At 44.5% G+C, this 24,952-nt stretch overlaps 1 protein-coding gene across 2 annotated transcripts in view; it reads right to left on the bottom strand.

Moving 5' to 3' along the window:
* The window catches only part of LOC116992579 (ras-related protein Rab-30), a 92,821-nt gene that overhangs the window by 55,790 nt on the left and 12,079 nt on the right, over positions 1 to 24,952 (bottom strand). For both annotated transcript variants that reach the window (XM_033052346.1, XM_033052349.1), the window contains exons 2-3: positions 5,557 to 5,657; positions 4,121 to 4,204 (exon numbers count right to left, since the gene is read on the bottom strand). In XM_033052346.1, the coding sequence (XP_032908237.1) occupies positions 4,121 to 4,204; positions 5,557 to 5,649 (177 nt within the window). In that variant the 5' untranslated portion in view covers positions 5,650 to 5,657. The remainder of the gene's footprint in view (positions 1 to 4,120; positions 4,205 to 5,556; positions 5,658 to 24,952) is intronic.

Below are 24,952 nucleotides of genomic sequence, written 5' to 3'. Positions count from 1 at the left end.
ATTTCTAAAATGGTTTGAGTTGGAAGGGACCATCCAGTTCCAGCCCCCCTGCCATGGGCAGGGACATGTTCCACCAGACCAGGTTGTTCAAAGCCCTATCCAGCCTGGCCTTGAACACTACCAGGGATGGGGCATCCACAACTTCTCTGGACAGCCTGTGCCTGTGTCTCACCACCATAAAATCTCTTGAATGTTTGCCAAACCCTCTCAATCCATGAAGACAACATTTCCCAATACAAACAACACTTATATTGGTTTTATGTTTTAACCATCTGATAGTTTTTAGTGGGTCATCAAAACCTCAATTCTTCAAAAAGGAAATCTAAGAAAAACATCCAAGACTAACATAACTTCAAGATAAAAGAGTATTTCTCGGTTTCAGTTTTTATTTTTTCTAAAGCACCTCTCCCTGGAATTAAATATGTGGAAGGATGATTTCTAGCCAAAATCCTGTGTACTTTGGGAAGAAAAAGGTGAAGTATTTGAGATTTTTTCCATATATTCAGCAGCCTGTACAGAGAAAATCTTATTCTTGCCCAGTTCCAAAGCTGAGCTACGCCAGCCACTGATGATAAATATGTTAGCCTGAAATGAAAGCGCCCAGTAGCAGCTTTTAGATGTGGGGCATAATTTTGGAAGAAAAACTCCACTTATTTTTTTTCTTTTTTTTTTTTCTTTCCAGAGAAAGTAATTGTGGCTGGCTCAGAGCTCCTGGGCACCTTTGTGCTTTAATATCTTGACATAGTTGTACTTAAATGGCTGAACCTGGTATCTGTAAAGTGACACACAAAACCACAGGTGAAATGACTTGCACACGAAAACCAGATAATGACTGAATCCTTGTTAAAACAAACCAGCCTCCAAACTCTGGCAGATGGAAAGATACAGATAATTCTGTTGTTACTCAGCTGTTTCCCAGGAAAAACATTTAATCACTGTCTACTGGTAAACTCCAGCTCATATATGTTCTGCCTTTATTGAGAATATATCTAAATTAATAAAAACTTGATGTGAATATGTTCTGCCATTGCTTTAATCTAAGAGACATTGAAAGCAAAAGAGATTGCGTTGGGGAGAGCAGACATGAGTCTACCTGTGAGCCGGGTGCAGAAGGCAGGAAAGAGCCCTCAATCTTACATCCACCAATAAACTCTTCATGAATCCAAAATGCACATCTCACACTTTCCCTCACTGGTCATTTCTGTCAAATAAAATATTTCACAGCAACCGTTTTATTTGTACATTTTCTTCCCCCCAGAATAACCAAAGGACGGTTTCTGACTCAGCCTGCAGAAAATATAGATGTTTATTTTCTTGGTGTCAGCTGATGCTTCCCACCCTCCCAACATCTGCACACACATTTATCTTTCCAACAAGTCCATATAGCACAGCCCTCTGCTTGCAGCATCAGGGATGCTCGACTTTGACCAGCATGGTAACTGCTATCTGCTTTGCTTCAGTTTGTGGGCTCTCCTGGTACAAGTGCTGCACATATTTTTGGAGTTGATTGGAAGAAGCCAGGCAGATCAAAATCCCCTCATAACTGCAGAGTGCTCTCTCAGCTCATTGGGCAGTGAGCTTTGGTAGCTGCTCATATCAGGAAAAGCTTGCACACAGCTTTCACACTAGAGAGTCCCTCTCCACTGGCTTTATAATGCTATTTTGAAAGCAGGAAAATATTTTTCCCCAGAAATCCATAATGTATTTTCAAGTCTGAAAACTCTTTTGGTAAACAGCTCTGTTCCCTCATTCTGGATCGCAGCAGACACGCAGGGGAGGCTGCCCAGCACAGAGGCAAGAGAATCATGGCTTGGGCACTGCTAAATGAGCTAACAGCCAGAGCAGCTCTGTTCTCTGACTCATTCCTGCTTTCCCCTCTCATTAAATGTTTATTCTCACAAGCACTGCTTACTCAAAGAGTTTCAGCTGCAATACCACTGAAAAAAATCTGTTTGCCTTCCGGACTCCAGAAGGCTCATTCCAGTGCCCAAATGTATCATACTAAGATCCCACTAAGGCTTGGTCACAGAAACTAAGCTCCAGCAACTCCAATTTACTGCACTGGTGGGAGCAAGAGAGGGACTTTAGAACCCAGCATTGGCCACGTGAAATATAGCAGATACACCAGATAGCACTTGCTAAGGCACTGTGACACACAATCCTGCCCCAAGGTGATTAAGAGAGGACACTTGTGCATTCATCAGACATTTGCAGGACAGCAGAGAGTTTTCATTTAGCTTGTAGAGTTTCCCTGAACCATCCTTGCCCCTGAGACAACTCATACTGGCACAACTGCTTCCAATTTTCTCTTAAGAACTTTGCACCCTCAGTCCAAATTAGTCTTAGGATTAAATCACAGGAGCAACACTTCAAATGCAGACAAGTCCTGAGGGTAAGTTCACCAGTGCAAATCCCAGACCTCATATACAAGTGATGTTCTAAAGGCTTCAGCAGAATTTGACAGAGAACCAGATGCTTGAAAAGGAGAGGTATCTCAAGTGGATGGGATTCATGTACCCCAGTACTGCTTTTATCCCTCTAATGATGAGGACAGTCTTGAGGCCACTGATTTAAACTGTGTATATAAGAGAACAAAATCCAGTACAGACCAGATCAGCTCCGAGTTGCTTCACTGGAGCTGCTTTTGGCCAAGAGAAACATCTCTGCCGCCTGAGGAGCTTGGGACAAGCAACATTCATGTCCTGGCCAGCCCTGCTAATGAGCATCACAACCAGCAAGCTGAGCACCAGCACCACCTGGGCTACACCTGACCCTCACTGCTGCCCTGCCTGCAGCTCTGGCCCACCTGCACAGCCATCTGCTAAGTATAAACTTGGTCTTTATCAGGTGAAGGATTTTCTACCTCTTGTCCTTCACCTGCTCAGGTGGTAAGGTCTCCTGGTGAAGCACCACCATTTCCCATAGGTTTGTAAGCTCCTCACGCAGCACAGTCACAGCTTGCCAACATGACCACAGTTCTTAAAATATGTCCTACACTTACCAACACAACATCCCATTTTCTTCTTAAAACCTCTCTGTGGTGCTGTGGTACAGGTTAAAAAAATTCTCAGGGCTGAAAATCTGCCCAAGTCCACTGTTTCCATCCCATAACTCACAGAAGCTTAAAAACAGGTCTTAGTGTCACACTGGTGCCACTCTTGCATTTGCTCACTATTGGGTTTGCTAAAGACAGCAAGTGGGAAACTGCTAGTTTTCACTTTGATGCCCCTGAATTTCATGCAGGAGCAGCTCAGGGACCATGGACACCTTGGTCCTTATTAGAGGCTCAAATAACCACTTTTTTCTTATCTCAGAAACCACAGCACCTTAAGTGAAACCTCTACTAATGAACAAAGTGGTAGCAGCCAACATTTCTGGCCTCTGGAACCCAACCATGGACCCCATTAAAGCATGAGATTGGTCTCCAATCTCGTGCTTTGTGTGTTTTGGCTCAGGCAAAGTAGCTCTCTGCCAAGTGATGCTCAGGCTCAGTTTGGGAGTCAGCTCATGACAAGAACAGTTTCCCAGTATTAGGTTCCACCCTATTTTAGAGGGCCAAAGAGTTACAAATATGGACAACTTTACCCTTTGCAGTTCAACCTGTTGGCTGAAACACAAGTACTGTGATGAGCTCTGCTTCTCCCAAATCTGTAACTTGGTAGAAGCAGAAGATGAGCCCTCGCTGTGCAGAACCACACAAGTCCAGATGTCTGTTCTCCCCAATGGCCATCTTGGGAGCTCACAGGAGACTTTCCTCAAGCACATTCCAGTGGGAATACAACAAATTTCTGCTTACCAGAAACAGTGAGCAGAGGCTGCACTGAAATGCTTCTATGGGCTTCCTCAATCTGAGCCAGGCATAACCTTACTGTCTCCCAAGCAAGGACAACAGTTTTGCAAGGTCTCCCTGTTCCATTTTCTCCCCCTCCAGTAGGTTCACTGTTACAATCCTGATATTAATGGTGGAGAGGAGCACACAGATTGTTAAACCCCACATTGCCCAAGCCATGCCAGACAGCCCTGACCTTCCTAGGGTATCTTCCAGCAGAAGGGCTGCACCAAGAAACCTCAGCTATGGCACTGCCACATGAATTTACACTTTAAATCATCAGGTTCCTACCTTTACTTTTTCACCGTTTATCTCCACAGTTTTAATCATAAAGTCAACTCCAATTGTGGCTCCTTGCCCTGGTGGGAAAAGACCCTGGAAGAAAACAAGAGTTTGATTAAACTTATTTCTACAACAAGACAAAAGTATCTCTGGTGTAAATCCTCACCCTTTTCCTTCTTTAAAACACTTAAAAATTCACTCATTGTCCCCTTCCCATGACATTTAGTTCCATCACATTTAGAGTGTGACATTTCCCCAGCATGAAGGTTACCAAAAATTCAACCCTGTTATATTTTCCCTGCTTTATCCGTAGTTATGCAGCAAATCATTGACTTCAAAAGTGGGAACACAGGAAAAGAAAAGGAGGAAAAAAGAGGGGGGAAAGCCCTCCTGTACAGTTGGAAGAAGAGGGTACCTTCCATCCTACTTCCCAATGCATTGAAAGATGTGTGAAGATCTGTGTGGGACGAGACGCATTCGCAACCTCACGCCTTCCCTTTTCTCTCCACTGCACCCTATGGCACCAATAGGCATTTCTGGCAGCTCTCAACAGTGGGGTCACATCTGTGCACCGCATTTTGGGAGCAAAGCACAGAGCCAGCCATCACCAGTGCCACAGCAACGGCAAGGGACAGCACAATGCTGGTGGTACTTGATTGCAGCACCATCAGAAAGGAGCAGCAGCAAACAAAATGAGAGCTTTATGATTTCTGGTCTACCAAGTCCTGTTGATTCAGGGGCACATCTATCCCCTACAGCAGCTATCCTGCCAAAGAACAAGCAGCAGAAGTTGCCAAAAATTTTTGCTGTTAACCTTTCGGGTATGACTAGCTTTACTGCAATGGCTGCCACACGTTTTTGTAGAGCATCTAAAATCACTATAGCTTCAAAACTAAAATTAACAGCAAAGGGGAAAACTGCTGAAAATTCCTAGTGGAGAGTGCAACCAAAGCCCCACAATTTGTGCTTTATGATGTGCCATGCAAAGTCTTCCTTTGCTGTGGATCACTGACACAAAAAAAGACACTGGACTGACAGCTCAGGACCCAGATCATTAATTTACTAATGGCAAATAACAGGGAGTGCTCCGTGCAGCAAAATTTGGGGAGGAGACCAGGAGATGTGTTGGTCTTGTAACTGGTCCAGAACACCACTGAAGCAGGAGGAGTTGTCCTGGTGGTTTTCAGAGGGGACTTTCCATCTTCAGAGGAACGAGGTTTCTCCAACCCAAGCTCCAGCAGAGGGCCAGGTGCAGCACTAGATAGAGAGGCACTGCTTGTGCCGGTATGTCACCGTGTGATGTACACACCAAGGGTGTGAACAGCAAAATGCTCTGGAGCTGTGACACTGGCAGAGCCCTCAGTACAGAGTCACAGGCTCCATGCTCCCAGACCAGCGCTGTCCCCATCCCAACATTCCCCAACCCAAGAGCTGGCCAGCCTTACCTGAGTGAAGCGACGGACTAAGCAGGTCTTCCCCACCCCGGCGTTGCCAATTAAAACAATTTTGAAGAGGAAATCATAATCTTCCATACTCATTTACGCAGCTGCAAGACAGACAGAGAGCACAACACTGTGTGAACCAAGCCAGTGGGGACATGCCCTTTTATCCCTGCTGAACTTTATTGCTCCACATATTCCGAACAAAGGTCTCTTGGCACATGCATGGTTCCTCAGATAAGGGAGAAGAGCACTTTTCACTCTGATCTGGGGCATCCACGTAGTCAAAGTCAGCTGCTGTGAAACCTCGGCCCCATTTTGGTTCTTGTGGGCATCCAGGTGAGACCATACAAGTTAGAGATGCTGGTTTTCAGCTTTCCAAGCAGCGCTCCACAAATCAGACACACCAATTCCTAGATGTTCCCAAATGTTTACTTTGCTTTTGACTACATCTCCAAAGGACAGCATGGACTTTGTCACATTGTCTGAGAGGATCACATAATTTACTCCTGTTAGGGAAATACCCCAAACCCCACCATGAGCTCCTCCAGGAGCACGCTGGGTACAAGCAGAGCAGGGCTTGGACACACGAGGGCAGAACAGGTGGGGGCTCCATTTTAAAACAAGAGCAGCAGTGCTTGCCTTAAAAACAGAAAGGGTTCATGTGTTAAAAGTGTAGTGAAAAGTGGGGCAACAGTTTAGCTGAAATATGAGAGGTTTTTGGAAGAGAAGAAATAATAGATGCTATTAGGAATATTACTACTCTGATAATTTTCTTAAGTTTTGTGAAGAATCTTTAGATTGCTCAAATGGGAAGTGAACAGAGAGGAGCTTAGGAATTATCCAGCACACTCCATGCCTCAACTCCAACTCCATCCTTGGCAGGATGCAGAGACAGATATTTCAGCAATGTCACAAAAGATTGACAGGGTTGCCTACATGGGGGAAGATCCACATGGCTTCCTACATCACTCACAGCATAGGGAGAACCAAACAAACAAATGCAGAGCTGAGCTGCCGACAAATGCATTTGCTGCAGCTGAGCAAGTCATGAGGGATGAGAATCCACACCTCCATCTCCAGTGCTCCCAAGATTGCTGCCAACACTGGGCCCAGAAAAGGGGTCTGTAACTCCAAAGAAAGCAACAACAGCAAGAAGAGAGTCAGCTGGAGATTTTATGCAGAAAGAAAAACCCCGAGAGACAAGGAAGCAAAGGACAGTGTCCAAATCCAGCTATAGCCAGGAGGATCCAGGTATTACACATGGCATCAAAGACCTGTCCTCAAGATATCAGAAGAGACAGATTTACATGCCGTCAGTTCAGCTGCCATGTAAGGCAAAACCAGAACACCAGTACCTATAGATTAGGTAAAGAACAAGGTGACAGAGTCAAAGATGGCCAGTGCAGCAGAAGAATGGGGCAGATGGGTGGGGAATGGGGGGAGAAATGTATTATACAAGTGCTATCCTCACTAAATTCCTACATTGCTTAGAGGATTTTTACAGAGCTGATGAAGGGAGCAAATGCAGGCTGGGCTGAATGAGAAACTAGCTTCTCATGCTCAGTCCAAAGTCAGGGTGCTGTCTCCCACTGCCATTGTGACACACACCAGAAGGCTCCAGATACAGACTCCACTCCCAAACAGCTGTGATAGACTTAAGTCAAACAATCAGAGAATACAAGATAAAGCTGAGACTGCCTGTTTCTGCCTGGCAGGGAACATTGAAACACCTCTCCAAGCACCACCTAGAGTCTGGCAGGCCTGAGGGCAAAAGAGGTAGAAGACTGACTCAGCTGCTTCACATCTATGTGGCCCTTGGCCTTTCCAACAGCCTAAAAAAAGGGTAACCACACCAATTAGTGACTAATGAGCTGCATCACATCAGCAGATGGTTAGTAGGAACACAGCTGAGTCACTGCACAGATGTGTCACTTCAACCGGGTCAGGAGCACAGCGCAGCACAGTGCCACCAAACAGCAGCAGCTGCAGGTGTCCAGAGGATGCTCTGACTTCACCTTGCTCCAACACACAAGTCCTTGCAAATCCTTCCTCTTAGCAGGGTAAAAGAGTGGGATCTTAAAAAACAGCCCAAAAAAATGCCCTTTATTATTTTACTTGAGTTCTTCGTTGTGTAATAGTTTCCTATCTCTGTGACTGGCTTTCCCAGAGTGGGACTGGGTAACAAAAGCAGTATGAAACACACATTGACAGTGCTCTTAAATGAAGACTAAATTTTAACAAAGTTTCAAGGTTTCACACTAGCTTCTCCCATGAAGAAAAACATGATCATCCACCAAAAGCTATTTCAAGATTAATGACACTCACACAGCACTGCATAATTATTCCTGGGATTCTTCATACCCCAGAGGGTATGTTCCACCCAGAGAGATTCCAGTTCCATTACTTGCACCCTAAACAATCCAAAATTCAAATTTATCTTCTTAGGAAGCTTAAAAATAAACTTTCTCTGCAGATCTTGGAGGTCAGAAATGCTAAATGGCTCAGACATACCCTAGAGTCATGTCTGATCCCCTTCATTAGGCTCTAGGACTAATCATATGTGATAATGACCCCAAACGGGAACTGAAAGATGAGCCAAGACCATAAAACAAACCACGCAATGATGAGATGAAGTGCCAGAACTGCAGAGATACAAGAAGTCAGGGCATGGGAAGGGAGAAAGCAAAGGAAGCCAGCAGCAAGGAAGAGTGAGCAGTGCTTTGTGAGGCAGTGTGCGGGTGAAGCTGACCATCTATCACCCCACTGGAGCTGTTCCCTCTGAGTGCACACACCACCCCAGCACGCTGTCAGTGCTGGACACAAACACTGCTCTGGCCACGTTTTGAAATCCTCTCCTCCCGCACGCCAAGTGACCTTTGCTGCTGACTCAGACTCACACTACCCTCCCCTCTCCCCAGAGATGTCTCAACCTCTACCCCACTTACCACTGCTGGGGAATGTGCACCTCAGCAATACAGCACATTGCTCAAAAAAAACACATGCTTCAAAAAAACCCAAAGCAGACACAGAGCACAACTTCTGTTTTTGTTTTCTTGGGTTTTTTTGGTGTGGGTTTGGGTTTTTCTTCCCCCCTCTTTTCTTGTGTTTGCAGGTGCAAGGTTCTGCCTCACATCCCCTGCAGTGGTTTAAAGTGTTCAGGATGCAGCTGCCTGTCCCACCCTCTGGGAGAGACAAGACCCTGCAGCGAGGGCAGGAGATGGGATGCCAGTCCATGCCTCAGCCACCCCTCACCACATTCATTTACTACAGCACAGAGACATGCCCTGTCATGAGATGAAGCAGGAGTACACCCCAAGACTGGCAGCAGGGCAGAAAGTTTCGCTTCACAGCTGTTTTTCCCCAGGGCAGTTTATGCAGTTGGTATCCCAGCCAGCCTCCGTGGGCTGTTCCTGCCAGCCTCGCACAGGATCAGTTTTGTGGGGTTTCTCTCAGTTGTGCCACTGCTCTGCTTCACTCCATCATGCAACCCCACACACAGTCACTCTGGACAGAACAAGAGGCCAGGAGGGATAAATCGAAGCAGGGCAACCACCTGGAGAGGTGGTCCATCAGTGGGAATGCAGCTGAAGGACAGCAGGACATGTTTTAGACATAGTTTTCACTGATTCATAGAATCATTAAGGTTGGAAAAGACCTCCAAGATCACCATGTTCAGCACTACCAAGCCCACCACTAAAGCATTTCCATAACTCCCACATCTACATGTTTTTCATACACTTCCAGGGATGGTGACTCCACTTCCCTGGGCAGCCTGTTCCAGTGCTTCACCATCCCTTTAGTGAAGAAATTTTTCCTAGTACCCAGTCTAAATCTCCCCTGATGCAACTTGATGCTTCCTCTCATCGTAATGATTTCACATGACAGGAGATCAACCCCTACTTCACTAGAACCTCCTTTCAGGCAGCTGTAGAATGGGAAGGTCCCCCCGAGCCTCCTTTTCTCCAGGCTAAACACCCCCAGCTCCCTTAGCCACTGTTCATCAGACCTGTGCCAGACCCCTCATCAGTTCCACTGCCCTTCTCAGCACGTGCTCCAAAACCTCAGTGTTTCTCTGTTTGGGCAAGACAGTGCAATACGTGCTCTTGATATTCTCCAGCTATTAATTCCAATTCAACCAAAAGACTGTCAAGATGCACCCAAACCAAAAGCACAGGGACCAAGGACTTTCACCTCTCCTTCAGTCACCCCAGCTTGTACAAACAAGTCCCTGCTCCCATGGAGACACCTGAAAAGGGAATGCAGAAGCAGTGGGCTGCTTTCCCCATGCTCATGTTCAGCTGCTGTTGACCAGCACCCCCAGGTCCTTTTCTCTGTGCCCCCAGTCTCTAAGCTGGGCTTGCTGTCATCCAAGTGCAGGACGCAGCACTTATGCAGAACCTCATACAGAGCTTCAGATCCTTGGCCTCAGATCCAGCCTGTCCAGATCCCTCTGCAGAGCCTTCCTGCCATCCAGCAGATCAACATTCCCACTCCAGTTGATGTGATCCACCTGACTGCCACCAGCCCCCTGACTGAGGGTGCCCTTGATCCTCTCTCCAGGTCACTGATGAAGAGATTAAACAGGAGTGTCCCCAAAACTGAGCCCTTGAGACCAGCTGCCAGCTGGATGCAACTGCTTTCACCACCTCTCTCTGGGCTCAGCCATCCAGCCAGTTTTCTACCCAACAAAGAGCTGGGTGAAAAACAAAACAGAACAAAAAACAAACTATCCACAGCTGCAAAGGTTTCTTCCCATTTAAGGATTAAGACCAAAGCCATATCAAGCCATGAATGCTGATAATTTGCACTTCAGCTCTATCCCACCTCAAATTCCCATTACAACCTAGTGCTACAATTAGACACAGAAGGATCTGCAGCTTTCTCACCTGCTGGATCTAACCAGTAGCAGGTGTTGATGTATTTATATAGTTTTTAATAAACAAGTACTTTCTGTTCTTCATCATCCAACAGCTATAAACAAAAATAAATTTACCCAAACATCTCAAGTTCAAACAGCAGTAGTTATGTATACAGATATTACACTGATTGCATATGCCATATGAGCCACAAAATTCAAAGCTAAGGCTTAGATTTCAAGTAGAAAATTATTCCTCACAGGCCAGAAAATTGCAGGGAATTCAGGTCTGGACATGCTGCTGCATTACATAACTCAGGATAAAATATTTTTGTTTTCAAAGCACCTGCCAACCCAAGCAGGCTCCTGCACTCAGCAAGCATGAGCCCAGCTTGTGCCCCTCTGCTGGCTGGACTTCCCTCTGCTTCCTTGCCCACTTTCCTTACTCCTCATCTCCACAGGGTCTAATTTCACTTCCATTTACATTAGAAAAATTAAGAGGGACTTAATTCCCAAGAAAGTTTGGATCATGCATGCCTCTGCCGATGGTGGTAAAACCACAAGTGCATGCTCTTGGCGTGGTGCAACATGAAAATTCCAGGAATGACTTTTCCAAAATCAAGGGAGAAAGATTTACTGTAGGTACCTGGGGTTGACATTTCTCACCTCCTTCTACCACACCTGCCATTGCAGGTAAGCTAAATCCAGTAGCCTGTGCTCTGGCAATCACTTCAAGAAAGAGAAGATCCCAACAGCACTCAATAAATCCATCCAACAATTCCAGGAGGCATCAAGCAACTATGCAAATAGTGCAGGGAGGCATGGGGCTTCCCCATGCACAGCAGACTCAGCAACATTGGCTGATGAGTTGCTGATCATTCAAAAGTCTAGACATATTTTAGAAAGTGCATCTGGGAAAAAAGCCCCAGTTATGAAAGCCACAGCCCTACCCTATATGGAAAGATTCATGCTCTTCAATGCTTCAGTCAGGATGCTTCTACTACAACCAAGCAAGTTGAGTAGGTACAAGTCAGATGTATGTTTCATCCCACAGACATAGTTCTATAAACAAAAGGAAAGCTGAAGCTGAGGATCAAGATCAATGGCCATACAGAACACACAGGCCTTCCCTTTACCTCTTTTGCCACCATGGAAAATTTGCAGCTCTCTGAACTACTTTGTTGAGACCACGGCTCACAAATGAGTTGGCCTCCAGGAGCTTGTGCAGGTACTACAGAGGAACCCACTGACCAGCAACTACAGCTGCTTCACCACAGAACAAGCAGGTAAATCCAGCACCAATATCATCCCAAATAAGAGCCTGGAGCCAGAGCTCCAGAGAAGAGGATGCCCTGCTGTGGTGCTCCCACTTAACAGAAGACACCCCAGCCACGGCAGGACACCAGAGGTCACTGCCTGCAGACTGCCCTCTGCATCTGCCTCCTTGGCTTAACTCTAGAGCCTACAGACCTCATACTCAGGAACAAGCTTCGGATGTTCACATATGCCAGGCATCCCCTGATGGTGAAAAGGCTTTGTGTAGAGGCTTCACTTCTGAGGGAATTAATCTTTTTTGGTTGGGCACATCCTTGTGGATCTCAGTGACACCAAAGACCCTTGAGGAGAGATCAGGCAACTCACAGCTTGCCTGGTGCAGTGTCCCCATCTAACTCTCACCTCCTGGAGGGAGAGGAGACCCAGAGACATTTGTGCATGTCAGCGTTGGGAACAGCCACGAAGTGCTAAATATCACATGCAGACAGCAAGTTATATTCCATCACACTCATCTGAGGATTGAACTGTTAATAATTCTCCTCACACAGATAAACTAATCAGATTTCTGTTATGTAGGAACAATGAGTTACATTATTAGCAGTAGTTATAAAATGATAAGTTAAAAATTAATTTAAGATTAGAAAAAACTAGCTGACATGCACAGCCACAATGCCTCGGTGATGTCTGACCAAACCACATACCAGCACCCTCAGGGTACACACCATCTTCAGAAGCATGAGAACAGCCTGACACTCCATTTACCATCAGAATCTCAGTTTTCACTGCAAAAACGTTGGTACAGTATTAACACATGCTTTTATAAACATCTCTTAAGACATGCCTGGAGATGGGGACAATACTGCATGTTCAAAATAACACTCCATTGGTCTTGGCTACATTTTAGCACATCCTGCAACCACCAAGCTGTACAGTCTGCAGCAACACGTTTTTGTGTGTTGAAGCAGCTACAGCCAGCACAGCAGACAGGCTGACTTCCAAGTGTGGAAAAAACTGCATTGCCAGAAATCCAGCCAAAAAATGCTGTTTCATCCACTCAAAAACAACAGCCTTTTCCCAAAGGGAAAAAAAAAAAACAACAAAATTATTTTTTAAACTACAGCCAAGAGGAAACTGATACATACCTTGCATGGAAAAGCCAGGAAAGCTTACTAAGTCCAGCTCTCTAGGTGAAATAAAGCTCCCACACCAAAACCTGACCCACAAAAATGGGGGAGCCCATCAGCAACTTAGGTGTGATTTTGTGTCTTTAGAAACCAGGTGCAGGCTCAGGCTGAACCCCAAATGTCTCACACGAGGTTTCTGGGGACACTGCAACTCCAAGCACTCACAGGGAGGCAAAGCCAGCGGAGAAAAAAAATCCTTGGTTTAGCATAAAGGCTTGTGCACGTGAAATACATGAAAAGCAAATTAATCTCCTGATGCATTAGTTTGCTGGGCTGGTAGAGGTTTGAGTGGTACCATGATCAAGTTTTGAAACTGGGTGAGACAAGGTTCTGCTAAAAACTTGGAAGATTAGACAGCTTGACACCATTTTTGAAAATATATGAGACAAGCTACCATAACTAAAGAATTTCAGTGAAGTATTTACAGGAACATCATGACTCATGAGGTTGCAAGTGCAGAATTAGCACAAGCGTAACTATGCAATTTAGCAGTGACAATCATAAATGTATTGTGAAATATGAATGTGTGCCTTAGACACACTTTCATAACCCAGACTGTCCAAGAAAATTTTCTGGAGTTTTAACTGCAGTGACATGTCTTACTGCTGTTGACCATATTGTTTTCATTGTGTCAGAGTCTGTGGTATAAACAAAATAATAAAAAAAACTAATAAGGTTTTACTTAGCAAGAATGCTTTCTAAGTGAAAAAATTAGCCATTATTTCCATCTCTTCACTTCTGCTTAAGTAAGCTTGTGATTTACTGGCATTTACATAACTTCTCCATCAAACCTATTAGAAGTAATAAGTAATTAAACCTCAGCTAATTGCCTTTTCGGGTGTCGGAGGTCTGGGCTGTGCTTGGTACCTCACAGCTTGGGCTGTGAGCTCCAGGCAGCCCTGTGCAGGATGCTCCTCTGCCACGCCATGTCACTGCCACTGGCCAAGGCCAGGCTGTGCCAAATCAACAATGTCCTGGCATAGCAATCAAAAAGCTAACAAATGCTTTTGGCTCGAGATGTCATACCTGAAATCTAAAGATAGAATATATAAATATATTCCCCAAAAAATTTTTAATATATAAAAGCAGTAAGTATTTAAATATATTATATTTTTATGTATTATAAATATGTAATTTAAATATTGTAATAATAATAAATTAGCAATACCAGCAGCAGAAGAAGAGAAATATAAGAAAGATAAAAATCATAAATCCATACAATAGTTTGGGTTGGAAGGGACCTGTGAAAATCATCCCTGGAAGTGTTTCAGGCCAGATTGCATGAGACTAAGTAATCTGATCTAGAGGAACGTTCCCTGCCCATAACAGGGGAGATGGAACCAGATGATCTTTAAGGTCCCTTCCAAACCAAATCATTCTAGGATTCTACAATAACACTTCATTGAGGGGAGTTCAATTCCTAAACAGCTCCTCTCATACATTTTGTTACAGCGTGAAGTCCAGTGAAGCAGCCTCATCAAGACAATTGCTTGTTCAAAGGAACTTTATCCAGGACCAAGAACAAGATTATCAGGGGATTATTTTGCAAAGGTCAAGCAACCCATCTTCAGTCAGCCATTTGCATTTGGGTTATGGGGTACACTCTTCCTGGTGACTCAAGGTGGCTGTCATTCCCAGGCAAAACTCCCAGGCATGCCCCCTAATTCAAGGGCAACCTACTACTCCCGAGGTGGATTGTTAAGAGAAAAGAGTTCTTTGCTGTGGTATTTGTCAGCTTACACGAGGAAATAAAGAAGTGACCCTGTGTTTCAGCTGGAGGCTCCTTTTTCTCAAGCACACAAACACACCATCGTACGTGAGCCACACGTGAGCTCTGCATCCACCACAATAGGGAAGGCAGAACTTTGCCACAGCACGTCTGCATTTCAGAAATTTCTGTCCGTTATGCCTTTTAAGGGAAGGTTTCCTATCTAGAAGTGACAGGATTTTTGAACATGAAGTGGTAGGATAGGAGGAATACAATACAGATGAGTGTTACAGGCTTTTGCCCCCAAATATGAGCTTGGAATCCCGAATGAGGGAGTCCTCTCTGCCACTGAAGTTGAGATAAATTCTGACCTACTCCTCGGCTGATTACTGCCTCAGTGGTCCTCAATTTCCCACCTCCTATTTCCACATGGGAAGCACATTTTACCTCTACCAGGCATGCTCATGCACACAATGCTCCAGATTCCTAATGGAACTACACTACCAGCTCAAGCACTGTGTGTGCCCTCTAAGAAGTCTTCCCCTCTGAAAATGGTCTCATCTGATGGAAACCCCTCAGCTGGGATCAACCATCCCATCTGGCAATCGACTGATCTGGCAGGGAATATTCTTTGCATTTCTGCAAAGAAACATTGTGTTACAGCTTTAACTGTGGGTATCTGCCAGAGCAGCAGATGTTTCATGAAAACAAATTGTTCAGAGAGGGAAGAAAGTAGAAACAATAGAGACTTGGGTGTAGCTTCAGGACTGGCTTAAGAAGATGTTTCCAAAGGGAAGGCTTCCAGCCCTGCCTGCTCCAGACAGCTGCAGAAGAGACCCAATCCAGATGGAAAAAAAACCCCTGAGGGTGGGACAGCAGAATTAGATTTTACAGCCTGGGTTACACAATTTTGTAAAGAAGTATGTTTACTATCTTGAGTATCTCAATAACAGTAACTTCATATCGTGGCTACCAAGTAAGATTTTTATAAGGATATCACAGCTCTCTTCAGAAGGTAAGGAACATTATTCATGTTTTGGTTACATTTTAGCTCACACACTAACACACAGCCTATTTTCAGTTCCCCTTGTAGTTTCAGGTGGTTACAGTACTTTTTATTTACCCTAAGCCACTGCAAATGTACAGTTAATCTTCTAGGGCAGCTATCTCCTGTTAAAACCTCACCTCAGCTTTGGACCAGCTGCAATTCAAGAAACTGCAGGGGGTAAATCTGGCACTAAAACAAATCCTTAAACACAAAAAGTCAGCTCTTTAGCGGAAGCTTTCTGCTCCAAGCCTCCTACCCTGCAGGGACATCAGTCAAACAGCTCACCCAGAAGCACAAAATCTGAAAACATTGTTTTAAAAATTGTATTCCAGGGTCGTTGAGATTTATTGTTCTGAGCTAATGCAGCAAGCAGTACCTTGAGGACTAGGCAGGCAGCAAGCATCGTGTGCATGCACACACACGAAAAGATGGCACTGGCCACAGCAGCTCTCCAGCCCAGATAAACCATTCTGCACCTCTGCACACCTCTACACCCAGCTCAGCTACTCCCCATCTCCAGCCACATGGCTTAATAAATTATTGCAGAGATCTGCAGAGAAAGATTTGCATTTGGAGGAAAGGTGAAGGCAAAACCGCAGCTTCTGCTGCACCAGTGTTCACCCTTCTGATGCCATCAGTGACCAGCAACTCTGTGACACAGCCCAAGATCTCCCAAAGAATGCTGCTTTTATTCAAAAATACGTTTCCATCTCTCAGGGCTCTTCCAGTACAGACATAGCTGTATTATAGATAATAGCACATAAAAATTTATATAAATTTTTGCTGTACTACTACTATGTCCTGGCAGCAGCCCTCTGAAGTTTTTACCTCTTTGGGACTAAGATTAGGAAACAGCAAGTTAGTTCCTCTTGTCCCCTTAAAGCCAGCAGCAGCCAGTCCCTCGTAGACACTGATGCCAACATGATGTGTGCAGCCTGGGCACTGCTGCCACTGGGACAGGGACCTGCACTCGCAGCTGCATGGTCATGGAGACACAACTCGGCACGTCAGCACCATGTTTGTGACCACCTATTTTTATTCCTTAGCAACAGAGCAGCTTTTGGGGTCAAGCTTTGAGCTTGTGGGGCTTTTTTGTGTGTGTTCAATCTATATTTGGCACCCTGAGGAAATTCCTAAATAGAAGATAACAATTTTTAAAAGAGAGGATAAATGCTGGCACTCAGCTTTGCTGACAGCAACACCACCACCAGGCACTTGGTTAGTGTGAAGTGCTCCAACTTGGAGCCAAGGGAAGCTCTCACATGGATCAAACATCAAGGGTCACATCCCTCACATTTTCTGCCTTTGCAAAACCTTGCTCTGGCACAAGAACAGGAAAAGATTTATTGGCTCATAAAGTCTCTAAGCCATTTGTATCCTGTATAAACCAACATCTCCAAGGCTCTGAACCTCATCACTGCTCAGCAGCACTGATGGGTCCTACGATAATTTTTGTCCCGTGGGAGACGGTGCTACTGCTGAGCAGACCAGTCTTAAAGGGGGAGAGGGGCAGAGGGGGGAAGACTTCAGTACAATACAGCAATTCTGAACTAAGATACCATCCTTACCATAAATCATGGAAATATCAATACCCCCCCAGCTCTCTACAGCTCTTAAATAAAACCATGCAAATTAAATCCTGACTTCTCTACATGAGAAAAGCAAACAACACCTGATGTTTCCCAACTGTTAGCAACATGACCTTAAAAAATAAATAAAAAGATTTGATCATAGGAAGGATAAAGATATCACACGGCTTGGCAGTTTCATTGGTTGTCATGGCAAATGAAAATTCCTGACTCTCCAACTTAACTGTTTTAGAGGAAAGGAAACAACAAAAATGCCCTTTTTTATGACTAGAAAGGAATGTTTTCCTAATAATCACTCATGAACCCACACTATATATAAACAGCTGCTCCTTCCCAGGGAAAATGTTTGCTGTTTCTTACTGAGCAGCTCTCGAAGACCCAGGCAATTCAGCCCCAGCAGACATTCAGGCGCGGATAATGAAAATCATGTGCTCTTGGATGGGGTGGCTTTTTGCCTGCCAAAGGGAGCCTGAACTAGCTGCAAGGGCGGGGCGGGGGGGTCTCAGCTCCATGAGGGCTCAGCCACCAGCTCCCAGGGGAGGCTGCCAGCGCAGCATGGCCAGGAGAAGCTGGCAGCAGTGTGAGCCCCCTCCTCTGCTCCCACGCTCAGCATCACCGTGCCATTTCTTGCCAACATTATCCTACAACAGGTGTGTTTTCCTGTGTTCTCACAGCAAGCCAGAACCACAGATGTTTGTGTGAGTTTTGATCTGCCAGACAGGTAACAGCAGCAAAGACATCCCAGCGTTCACTCCCACCCAGGCAATCCAAACCACCTTGTGCCCTGCCTGCATGACCAGCATCACTCATTTTTCATTACAGTAGATTTTCTAAATACAGGGAGATAATTTGGTTGTTACTTCAAAAGCAGGTCCCCAGAGAGCCTGCACCTTCCAGTCACACTGCCTTTTGTTTTTGGCTGTATGCTAGAAATTTGGGAAGCTGAGGATATCCCCACAGCAGAGTCACATTACTCATTTCACTACCAGGTTTTAGTTCATCATTTTGTCTCCGGCCCTTCCCCTCCTGCAAACTGCTCGCCACTCTGGGGTTTCAGTGCAATACTCTTGTCTAGAAGGAACAAGAGGACCCTAAGGAATAATGCTTATTGTACAGTGTGGTAAGCAGTGGTCCTCTGTGGGCTAGGATTTTTCCAACACCCCCATCCAGTGTGATTGCTTGGCGGGGAGCAGAAGTTGCACCATCACAGATGGGTAGCTGGCTGGAAAGCAGCCCCCTCTCCAAGGAAAGCCACAAGCTCTTTCCCTTATCTTCCTGGAAAAGCAGCTGTGTCCCCAACAGCACCACTGCACTCCAACATTAGCTGTGTATGTACACCGAGGGCCACATCCTCCCAAAGCCCCCGGCATCAGTGAGCTTGCACTGCAGAGCCTTCATTCCAACAGCAAAACCGTGCTCCCGCACAAACCTCACCCATAATCAGGGATGGCCACACAAATTAGCTAAAGGTAATGAGATAACACAGGGATAACTGATTTGGATCCATTATCTTTTGGATATGAGGCAGAAGGAAGGCAAGCCATCGTTGTCCTCCCTCCGTGGCCAGGCTGTGCCTGCAGGACTGCAGATGAGGCGCCCACCTTCATTTGCAAGCTAGAAGTACCAAAACGAGGTCACTCTATCAAGTACCAGATAAATAGATTCCCACAATAACTTCAGCTGCAACACTGAGTTGTATCGCAAGCCTCATGCATTAACCCTTACCCACACCAAGGAGATGGAACATTCAGGTCACTGAAGTTACTAGGAACGCAGCCACGAGCCAAGAGGCAGAAGAACTTGTATTTTTCACCCATCCAATAAGCCAAATACACAGAAAACATGATTTTTCCATGGAGGATTCCAGCCAGACTACCCCTCATCCCACTGTTCCTGCAGCATACCCTCCCTGCAAGGGTTGCTGGCTGGCACACTCAGTCCCCCGGTGGTTCAGGTTCAATCCAGGGTGTTTCTGGATTCCTGTGCATGTGGGTGGCTGTGGGCAAGGGAGAGAGCATGGGACAAAGGGGAATGTGAAGGCATGCTGCAAAAGGAAAAGGGAAACAGAGAAAAAAAACCAAATCCAAGCAATACTAGCTCTTTTTGGGTATTACAGAATAACAGGCTGGTACTGTTGGATACCACACAGCTTTAAGTTGAAAGGATGTGACAAAAATATTTTCTGTCCCAACTAGGAGATTTAGTAGTAATTCAAGGTTACATCTAGTCACACTCAGGTGTTCAAGGTCATGACACACAATCCAGGAAGTGTTTCAGTCACAAAAAAGACTATTTTCAGCTTCTCAAATACATATATATATATATATATAAACATTTTGCTTTAGGATAGAGCTTGACAGTTGAGATGGTATAAGGCAGACAGACTGCTTCTGGGGGCAAGGCACATTTCACATTTGTTCATTCCTTCCATTTTCCCAATTTTGCACAAAACTATTTGGGCTAACACCGTTTGTTATTTAACAAATGGGCAGTCTACCCAAAAAATACTACTTGTAATTCAAAACTTAGCATAAGGCATTTTTATTTAGCAAAATAAAGAATTCCCTCACATCATGTTTCAGTTTGCCATTTATCCCCTCAAATACAAGCACAGCCTTGCTGACCTCCAGCATAGCAGGCTCCCACCAAGTATAAAGCAATGCACAAACAGCTCCTACTGCACAGCAAATTATCCTGAGTTCTAAAGAGATTTCATGTCTAACAGAGCCTGGGTAAAGCAAAGACAAGACTTCTGTAGAAGCTCTGTATTTATTTCCAGTTTTCTTCTGTATGTATTTCTATACTACATGTGACTGGAATCAGATATCCTGAGAACAGATTTTTTCCCTTTTGGTGCATATTTATCTTCTTAGCAGGTAAAAGATGTGAGGACCAAAACCACAAGTGAGAATATAAGATTTTTGGCTCTGCTGATGACTGCTTGCTGGACAGGTCCTATAGGGCACTTAAGATTTTATTCTTTCCAAGTCAACAGTCATCAGCACTGCCCTGAAATGGCACTGAAGCCCAAATACATCCATCCTGCAAAGCACTGTGCAAGGAACTTGAAGGAGAGCATTACCTTAATTCTTAATTTTAAAGGCATTTTATAAAAAGTCACTGGTTTTCTCCCTGAAAAAAAGAGAGTTTACAATGACTCGCACAATTTTATTGCAGTCAGCTAACTCCAGCAAGAACATAAGAATCCCAGGTTTGAAATACATTTTCAAACTACTCTCTCCCTCTATTTAGCTTCTCTCCAAAGGAAAAAGAACTTCCCTTTTAACATGTGCTGCTGCTCCCTTGTAGCCTAAACTGCTGAGACTCTCTGCAACTGTCACCTGCACAACAACTGAAATTGAGGTAACTTAAACTACTGGATATAGGTATGATAAAAAGCAAAAGAGAAGCTGCTGTGGTGGTAAAGAATCCAGGCAGGGTAACAAGGCTTGTAAAACTGGCTTCATCTGGACTGGGATATTTGCTAAGCCGGCAGTACTTTCAATTGCTACAGATGATGGTGAACAAACATGTTACAGCTCTAAAAATTTAGTTTAAAGAGGGAGGGCATGTGTTTTTAAAGAAACCACGAGGCAATTTCAGGTTATGATTATAAGGAGGAAGAAATAAGATTTCTAGGTTGAAAAGACAGGGGAAACAGGAAGAACAGAAGCATAGGGCATGAATCTGGATGGCTAAGGATGTCTAGGCAGATGCTGCTGGAGCACCAAGGCATGAGCCCAGCCAGCTGCACTGCGGAGAGGAGCATCCCTGCCCAGCATAGCAAAAAAGGGAAGGAAAAATGCTGCCCAGAGACAAAGAAGAGAAGAACAAATGGCAAATAACTATCCCCAACTCTGGAATGACACTTGCCGGCTATCTACAGAGATAGAAGCCATAGGGTTATCTCTGCCAAAAGTCAGAACACCCTCTGTTTTTAAAATTGCAAAGGAGGTGCACAACCTGGCAAGACAATGCGTTGGATTTGGGAATCTGAATTCAAACCCTGAGCATAAATCAGGTTCTAGTGCCAGGCTGAGCAACAGCCACTACAGCCCCACCTAACACACCCACCTGTTACAGAACATGTATTTGTTGGTCACAAATAGGCTTTTGGTTCATTGTCAAAAGCACCAAACAACCCACAACAATTGGGGAATAATATGCATTAAAAGTTAAGTATCCCATTTGTGGTGCAATGCAAGGGGACAGGTTTGAGTATGGTTTTGGCACAGCGATGTAGGTGGGCTTGGGGCAAAGCCAAGTGTTCCACATCCAAAAAAAGTCTAGGTAGCATTTGGAGTGATGAACTTCACCTCCAGTGGAGAGATACAAATTTTCACAGTGGGCTTGCTAACCCCATGCTAACCCACATACAGCCCGAAGTTATAGCCAGCAGCTCCAAGTGCTCCCTGATGCTGATTTGGGTCTCCTTGGCAATGGATAACCTCTTCTCTCCCTTCCCACAACATCGGGCAAGCACCAAGCAAGACTTCCCAGGTACAACACAAGAGTTGCAGATTATGGGGGTCACACAGAAAGCACCGTGTTTGCTTTTTTTTGTATATATTTATTACACTTAAGCAATCAGTGAAGACAATGCATGTTTTTTGGAGCAGGCCTTTGTCCACTCACGTCCGCCCCAAAGCCAGCAAAATAAAGTTACAAACATCACTCTCTTCACCCTCAACAGAAATACACCCTTGGACAGATCCAGAGTCTGGTGGTGATAAGCACATAGGAATTAGGAAGCCACAATTAAATGTATAATATGGAATAAAAGTAAATCATTACTTCATTCATTACAAGAACTGACACTGAAAACAAAACTAAGTCAAACATTAGCTGGGTTATGCAAGAGCACCAGAGGAGTGTTGCAGACCTTATATGGGTGATGCCTCTGCTTTACACGTTAGACTCTTCTTTCAATTTTGTTATTGTCTCCTTGTTGGTACCTCCGTGTGCATGAGAAGAGTTTTCTTTATACCAGGTTGTACAGAAGGTTGTATGGACTCCAACAACACGTGAGTTGTGCTTTGAGAGCATATCACATGGTCTTGGTCTCTCACATTGAAAGTAGCCTGTGGTCTTTTTAAATGTTGGAGTAAGAAGCCAAAACCTTAACTCAACATTTAACTATTCCAAGCACACTTTCCACTTCACACCTACCCCCTTGTACATCTTTAAATTTTAAAGGGAGAGCAAGTTGCTCATAAACAATAAGCACATATTCCCCTTTCCTCATCATTAACAGTAACTTCAAGTCTGTATCATGATAAAACTTGAATTTGAGGCTGATAGCCTGGCTATACTCTGTGCTATAGAAAAACTACTTACTAAGAATTACTGTCCATCTTTGAGCACTCAGTACACAGAAGCAAAATAGGGAAGCAGTAACAGGTCAGGTGACTTGTCCAGAGAGAGAAACTCAGGAATAAGCCCATGTAAACCAAACATGCCTCATATTATCTTTGTTGAGTTATTTTACCTCTCCAGCCTCTTCCTTGCTGATGTCCCCAACTCTGTTGTGCTTTTCTTTACTATCATTGATGAGTATCTTTTCATTCTGCAGTCTCAATTCCCACCATGTGCATTTTTGTCTTCCAAGGAAGTTGTAATAGGGTAGGGCTGGTATTTTTCTATGGGAACTATTTTCATATATTCAGGAAATCTCCCCTTTTAACTAAGTTTTGTATAAAAGCTACAGCTACCACAATAGAGAAAATAATACTTTCTTCTACCTTCTCTCCCCATTCACTCCTGGGTGCTGGAGGACAGGCCACCCATGATGGCCCAGCCTTTCCTGGGGTCTTCACTATTTCTCCATGCAGACAAGTCACATCTCACTGCTCTGCAACTGTCCAAATTCTCTCCCAGCCACTAGTGCCTTCGTGCCACCTCTGTCCCCAGACTCGAACAGCAGTGCTTTCTATCCTAATTTAATGTTCTATGTGCAGCAATGGAACTGGTTGATGCAGTTCTCAAGTAGTTGATTCTTACCTAAGAAGATTTCAGACTTCCTAAGCTGAATCCTAAGAAGATATCAGCTTAAAGCAGATACCATCCAGTTTCTTAAACCCTCTCCTCCCTTTGCTCATAGAACAGCCCTTCTCTTCCCAACCAAAGCCTCACCAGCCTGCACCTTTACTGCTCACACAGATCATTCACATGAAGAACTGGCTTAGTCACAGCTGGCAAGAAAGTTATTTCCTGCAGAAGTACAGCAGTGAAGCCTTCTTAAAAAAAAAAAAAAAAAATCAGGATTAATTCAAGCCAGCATCCTCTCACATCTCAGTTATTGCAATTGTACCTCTCTAGCCAAAATAAATCTCATCTTGGATCACTGGCATCCCCACACAAAAAAAAAAAAAAACAGAAAACAAAACAAAAAAAAAAAAAAAACATTATTTGCCCAATTTGTATCTTCAGGGTTTCCAGTTTTTCTTCTTCTTATGGCTCCAACTCCTGGTTACTACTTTGGACATTCATTGTACAGCCTAGCCTAGATCCCACTAATTATCCTTAAAGCAAAAGCAGCCCTGTCAACCATGCTCTCCCTCAGAGCTGGTCAGGTCTCCTTGAAAACACTCACTGAGCTTGCCCCTGCTTAAAAACACTGCTGTTATGTGGCCTTTTGCTATCTTTTAGTGATCATAACCTGTAGTCACCTACCAGAAAGCATTGAGCTCTGCCGGGTGGAAACTGCATTTGCCAGTGACAGCTGCTGTGAATGTTAAATGATGGACCACCAAATGCTGCAGCAACACAAAATGACAGGAGATAGAAGGAATCCCACTTAAGTGATCACTCTTAATTTAAAGCAGCAGGTCTCCCCTCTTGAGGCTTATCCAACTGCTCCTAAATGGCAATGTTAGGCTATTATGCCTGGGTTACTCATTTTCCTCCAGGTCTGACCTACAGAGAATGGCAATGCCTCTTGGATCCATCAGGCTGAAAGGTGATGGTGAGATGAAAGCATGTGGCTTGGGTTTCTTGCAAACAGCAGGAGAGTAGGGAATTATGGAGGATTTGAAATGTGACACAAGATGCATTTTTGATATTTTCAGGGATTTCTGTGACTTCAGAGGGAGCCCTTCCCACGCAAAAGCAGAAGTGTGATGGAGAGCCTACTTTCCCAGGAACGGCCAAAATAGCTGTTATGAGCCTATTCTTTGCAAGAAGACAAACAACCTCAATCACACACTGAAGCACACTGGGACCCACTTCAGGCTTAGGATAAAATCACAGATGTTCCTGTTTAAAACTAGAAGTTGGAGAGTAAAATACCAGGGCCTTGGACAAAGCCCTCAAATGCCAAACAACCTTCACATCTCTCGCACATGAGAAAGCCAGTGAGTTTCAGCACACAGCTTTTCCCAATGTACCTCTCTGCATCACAACACACATTGTGTGACTCAATACATTCTCCCTTTCAAAAGGGCACACAAGTTGTAAGCACTTTCTTCTTTCCCAAGAAGAGACAGACGCTGATTACAGGAAGTTCCCTATAATAATTCTCTTCCTAAACCATACCAATTGTCTTGCCCATTTGAAAGATGCAGTTGCTGTATAAGAAGAGACTCTTATCACCAACGTCTGAACCACTAACCATCAAAATCATTTGCTTACTGGGCACGTCACCTTTTCTGCATAGCACTGCTTGAATCCCTGTAGCACCTTGCCAGACAAAGTGCCATTAACATGCAAATGAAAAGTTCACACTCATCCTTGAGATGGTAC

The sequence above is a fragment of the Catharus ustulatus genome, chromosome 2 (genome assembly GCF_009819885.2).
Source record: "Catharus ustulatus isolate bCatUst1 chromosome 2, bCatUst1.pri.v2, whole genome shotgun sequence".
Taxonomy (NCBI): Eukaryota; Metazoa; Chordata; class Aves; order Passeriformes; family Turdidae; genus Catharus; species Catharus ustulatus.
This window is presented reverse-complemented; position numbering and strand designations above follow the sequence as displayed.